This window comes from Penaeus japonicus, unplaced genomic scaffold, assembly GCF_977035675.1.
Source record: "Penaeus japonicus unplaced genomic scaffold, GWHDUDI00000001_assembly GWHDUDI00000014, whole genome shotgun sequence".
In the NCBI taxonomy this organism is placed as follows: Eukaryota; Metazoa; Arthropoda; class Malacostraca; order Decapoda; family Penaeidae; genus Penaeus; species Penaeus japonicus.
In genome coordinates, this window is record NW_028234416.1 from 14,182,388 (window position 1) to 14,187,387 (window position 5,000).

General features: G+C 47.4%; 1 protein-coding gene across 1 annotated transcript in view; it reads left to right on the forward strand.

Moving 5' to 3' along the window:
• Positions 1-5,000, forward strand: part of LOC122262037 (apolipophorins-like) — a gene marked incomplete in the record, with an annotated part of 50,729 nt that overhangs the window by 14,221 nt on the left and 31,508 nt on the right. The window contains 10 exon segments of the mRNA XM_086543968.1: positions 1-141; positions 684-845; positions 1,440-1,623; positions 1,805-2,048; positions 2,481-2,640; positions 3,210-3,342; positions 3,455-3,558; positions 3,669-3,821; positions 4,096-4,243; positions 4,735-4,952. The exon segment at positions 1-141 is cut by the window's left edge and continues 51 nt beyond it. Of these exon segments, the coding sequence (XP_086400094.1) occupies positions 1-141; positions 684-845; positions 1,440-1,623; positions 1,805-2,048; positions 2,481-2,640; positions 3,210-3,342; positions 3,455-3,558; positions 3,669-3,821; positions 4,096-4,243; positions 4,735-4,952 (1,647 nt within the window).

Genomic DNA, 5,000 nt, shown 5'->3' on the forward strand with positions numbered 1-5,000 from the left:
CGGGCGGTGTGCGGGCGTCGGGAGGAATCGCCCATGAAGACGACTGCCGCCCACGTCCATTCCCTGGCGAGGAGCGTGGTGTCCGCCGTCCTCAATGTTGGCACCCCCTCGTGGGACTTCAAGGACGCGGTAATGACGGAGGTAAATGGCGCTGTAGGGACGCAGTTCACTTTTATTTGATAGAAGTTGAGATCCTGTCCTTGGTACATTAGTGTCTACACACACACACTGATTCTCATAAGTAATTCAGTTTTATACGAGTAAATACCACTTATATGTATATATGTAAATGAGAGAGAGAGAAGAGAGAGAGAGAGCGAGAGAGGGAGAGGGAGAGGGAGAGGGAGAGGGAGAGGGAGAGGGAGAGGGAGAGGGAGAGAGAGAGGGAGAGAGGGAGAGAGAGAGAGAGAGAGAGAGAGAGAGAGAGAGAGAGAGAGAGAGAGAGAGAGAGAGAGAGAGAGAGAGAGAGAGAGAGAGAGAGAGAGAGAGAGAGAGAGAGACAGAGAGAGAGAGAGAGAGAGAGAGAGAGAGAGAGAGAGAGAGAGAGAGAGAGAGAGAGAGAGAGAGAGAGAGAGAGAGAGAGAGAGAGACAGAGACAGAGAGAGAAAGAGAAAGGCATAAACAACACAGATCAACCCAAGCACAAAACTATTCATCCCTAACCAATCCTTCCCGCCCTTCAGTCAGATCACTTGGGAAGGTGCGAGACTCGGTACCAGCTGGAGCACCTCGCCCCGACCCACTACACCGTCCTGCGAGAGAGGGACCTGAGCTCCTGTCTGCCCAGCGCTAGGACACCCGTCAGGAGAGACATTTTCATTCTGCCGAGGCTCACAGACAAAGCAGTAAGATTCATAAACAAGGGGATTAGACAGTAAATGTTAATTATTTGTTCCTAATTCTTAATTGTTGGTTTCTAGTCGTGTGTGTCACACGTAAGAGGCGTGCTCTGGCCCGAACCCTGTTACACGACTTACGAGCTGTTGATGAAAATATTGGCCACCCAGAGGGTACGCGTTACACACAGGATGCTCGTAAATTTGTCCTCATCGGCTAACTGGCTCAAGGTCATGATAACCGAGTAGGCTTATTTTCAAAAAAAGGGGAAAAATTTAGTGGGTATCACTATTTTCATGTTGAAGTGAATTAATATGCAAGTTCTATTTCTCTTAGGTTTTAAAAAACGTCTCATTACGGTGGAAACAATCGTTTGGAAAAATAATGAAATGAGTGAATATGTGTATTAACCAATCAGCTGCATTCATGGAAGGGAAACCTGACTTCCACGTCGAGTGATTGCAAGAAAAGAGCATACAGAAATTCCGTTATTTACTCTTACCGAGACAAATAAAAAACAAGGAAAATCCCCAAATGGTCCCAGCCATGAACAGTCCCCACGCGGGTCCTCGGTGGCGCTGACACCTCCGTCTCTTCCTCAGGACTGGGGATGTCGACACACTTACCTCGGGACCGTCCCTGCGCCCGGGACCGCCGACGGAACACTCCGCGATGTGTCATGCTACCAGGGCTTGGCGATCAACAATGCGGCAGATTTTGCGTCCAAGCTGAACCTGACTTTCATCGAGTCTCGACGAAGCAGCTTAGATGCTCGTGATGCTGCTGGTAAGTAGCAGAAGGGTGGGAGGGGGGAGGGGGAGGGGAGGAGAGGGGAGGGTAGGGAGAAGGGTAGGGAAGGGGAGGGAGACTAGGGGGATAAGAGGGGCTTAAAGGCTGATTATCGTAATATGATATATAGCATTATCATTAATTTGACAACAAAGCGGAATTTCTCTCCCCAACTCAGGTCTCGTCGAACTCAGTCTTGACAACGCTGTCTTGCAACGTGCACGCGACACGCAGCCCTACGACCTCGCCCGGCAACTTATAGAGGACATGTGCGACGAGACAGAGCATCGGGTCACGCCCAAAGCGACCTTGTTTTACTCTACTCTAGTGTCCAATCTGAAGGATCTGAGTAAAGACGAGCTTATACAGGTCTTTAAGGAGGTCACGTCTGGCGATATATGTAGTCGACATCCCAGAGTTCGGTGAGTTCGCTTTTCACCAAAGATGCTTATACGCTTGAGGATTCTCAGTTGAAAGATGTGTTCATAGCAGAGCATACCACGTGGTTTGCTCTTGGTACATTGTAATATGTGTTTGTCTATATTTAACTTTGATTTGAGGAAAACGATAAATCATGTTTATCAACCTACCATGCGCGCGACTGCTGGTCTAATGCATCAGATTTGTGGCCATAAAAGGATGTGGTTGTTGATCCCTGATTTAGGTCGACATGATAAGTAAGAAAACACTGCACGATTTTGAACTGGTGAGCTGAACCCGTGCATTTCGATCCGGGTCCCCAGTTCTTGCATGTAATAGTGGCTTTGCAATTGCCTTTTGGAAATGAGCACTGGCCTAGTGGTAGTGTCTTTTCTCCTTGTCACTGTTACACTAGGCTTTCCCTTCCACCACAGACAGCTGTTTGAGGACGCGCTTCGTGACTCCACTTCCCCCGCCGCTGCTGCAGCCAAGTGTCAACTGATGACGTCACGAGCGGTTGTTTACAAGTCCAGCTGGATATCCTCTCTGGGGCACGTGCGAGGCCCCACCGAGGACGCCCTCCACACCTGTATGGTATGCCCGGGTTGTCAAATAGAATGATAAATTCATCAGACGTAAATAGGATGCACTTGCAGTCAGTGCACTCAATATTAAGCAATCTGTCATGATTCGGCTGTCGTATCAAAGTTGGTATGATTAGGTTAAAAGTAAATTATGAAGTATCTACGAATCTCAAGGCTTTGGCATTGGTACACATCCTTTTTACAGTTATATACACACATCACCATACCGTATTTTCACTCGAAAAACTGCGTAGTTCACAGTGTACAACGAGATACTCTCTAGACAAGCTATAGACTCTACCTTCAGTCTACGTCTGTATCGGTGTGCATTCGCCTCATCCGGCTCCTCTCCTTCGGTGCACTTAAAAAAAAGTCCTCTGCCATGAACTTTGACCTCGCTTCGTGTGACCCGACGTCCACAACGCCCCTAGGGTGTAAATGTTAAACAAAACAAATACTGTTCTCACTAACCCCAGCGTTGAAGAAATGCGAGAAGAAACAGCACTTCGTCCGCGAAGGGATGTGGGAGGCAGTGTTGTTAGAGAGTATCTGAGCGAACCGGACCTTCGTGTCTTTTAGGAGCTGCTCGAGGGCCCCAACTGGCAGGAGGCGGTGCTTGGCGTGTCAGGTATGGCGAGGCGGGCAGCAGAGGAGGCTTGTGTGGGCGTCCGTGGGCGGCGGTGTGTCCTGAACAACTCCAGATGTCAGCAAGGTAGTCATGACATATGCATTGTTTAGTCATATCGAAAACTAGCAAATTGAAGATGTTTATAAGTACACACAGAGACTTAAATATGACTACACGACTAAACTTCCAACAACAGGTAGTAACAGATGCGGGATCGCCCAAGCAGTAGTAGCAATCATAGACCAGCTGGCGAGTCGTCTCACCGCCTGCGACCCCGCGGAAACAAATGAAGTCCACCAAGTAATGTTCGCGGTGTTTTTTCCTGCCAATAATGTTAATATTCTCCATCAAATCGCCCCTTTTCTATTCATCGTTATTCAATAACATATCTGCTTTACCTTACTTTGCAGACAGTCTTGGCCATGCGAGGGCTGGGCAACGTGGGCGTGTACGGGCGTGGGGTGAGTGAGCTGTTGCGGACATGTGGTGGGGATGCCAGCATCAACACCACGGTTCGTGTGGCCGCCGTCACAGCGCTCGGGCGGGGACCTTGCCCCATGCAGGTCGGTAGACGGACTCCTTAGAGGCAGTTTAAGGGATAGGGGCATAACGAGTGAGACAGCTTGATGGATAAATGGTTAAAGGTAGAGACTGATTGATAAAAATATTTATCCATTTATCAGGATAATCAGGCAGAAATATGGATAGTTATAAAAGAGAAAGAAAGAGAGTATTGTGTTATCATTGCATGATCCGATTATCACTAACTGTCCTCTCACGTCTCCCCACTGCCATTTCTAATGCGGACCCTGCAACAACTACTTCGCGCGCCCGCAGACAGAAAACTGGCTTAAGTGGGAGGTCCTTAATGAAACGGTTGGGGCGGAGCTACGGATTGCCGCCTTCCGGTCCCTGCTCTCCTGCAATTCCAACGAAGCCGAAGACGCAGCCATCCTGATCACTAAGAGGGATTCGGATACACAGGGTATGAAAATGGAAAAAAATGTGGATTGACTGATATCAGTTGATTTATGAATGACTGTTCTTCGAAATAGAGGCATAAAGAAATACAGGGATGAAATCAACATCACAATACCAACTGTTACATGAAATTATTACTATATAGTTAAAAAAAACAATCACAGGTTGATTTCCCTGTTTCAGAGGTCTGTCTTTCGGCAACTCTTATTTTCGTTGTTTATTTTTCCCTATCGTGCAATTGCATTTAAGTTTATCATGTTCTTATATTTATCATGTTCTTGTATTTATCATGTTCTTGTATTTTCCATACATCTTAAAGGGTGTTTGGTACCACAATTATTCTGGCTCGGACCTAACAATAATCCTGACTATGCCGACTTTGGGATTTTCAACCTGTACTGCGTATTAGCATGAAATTTATTGCACGAATATTGCAATGTGAATGCTCAGATAAACGTTTGTAATAATTCGAGAATAATTACCCCTTCCTGGCAGTCAAGTCCTACGTGAGCAGTTTCGTGCCCAGTGACGGTGACGCCAGCAAAGACGTGCGTCAATTCTCCCAGCACTTGGTTACCAACCTGACGGCGGCGACGGGCATTCTGAACACGGTGCTGGAAACCGACGTCGTGTTCCAGAGTTCCTTCCTGCCAAGGAGCGTCGACTTCAATCTAACTTCAGATTGGCTGCAGTATTTTGGCGGGAGCGTTCAGGTTAGGTTTAGATTTTCATCCGATACCAAAGGAACAAATGCAACATTT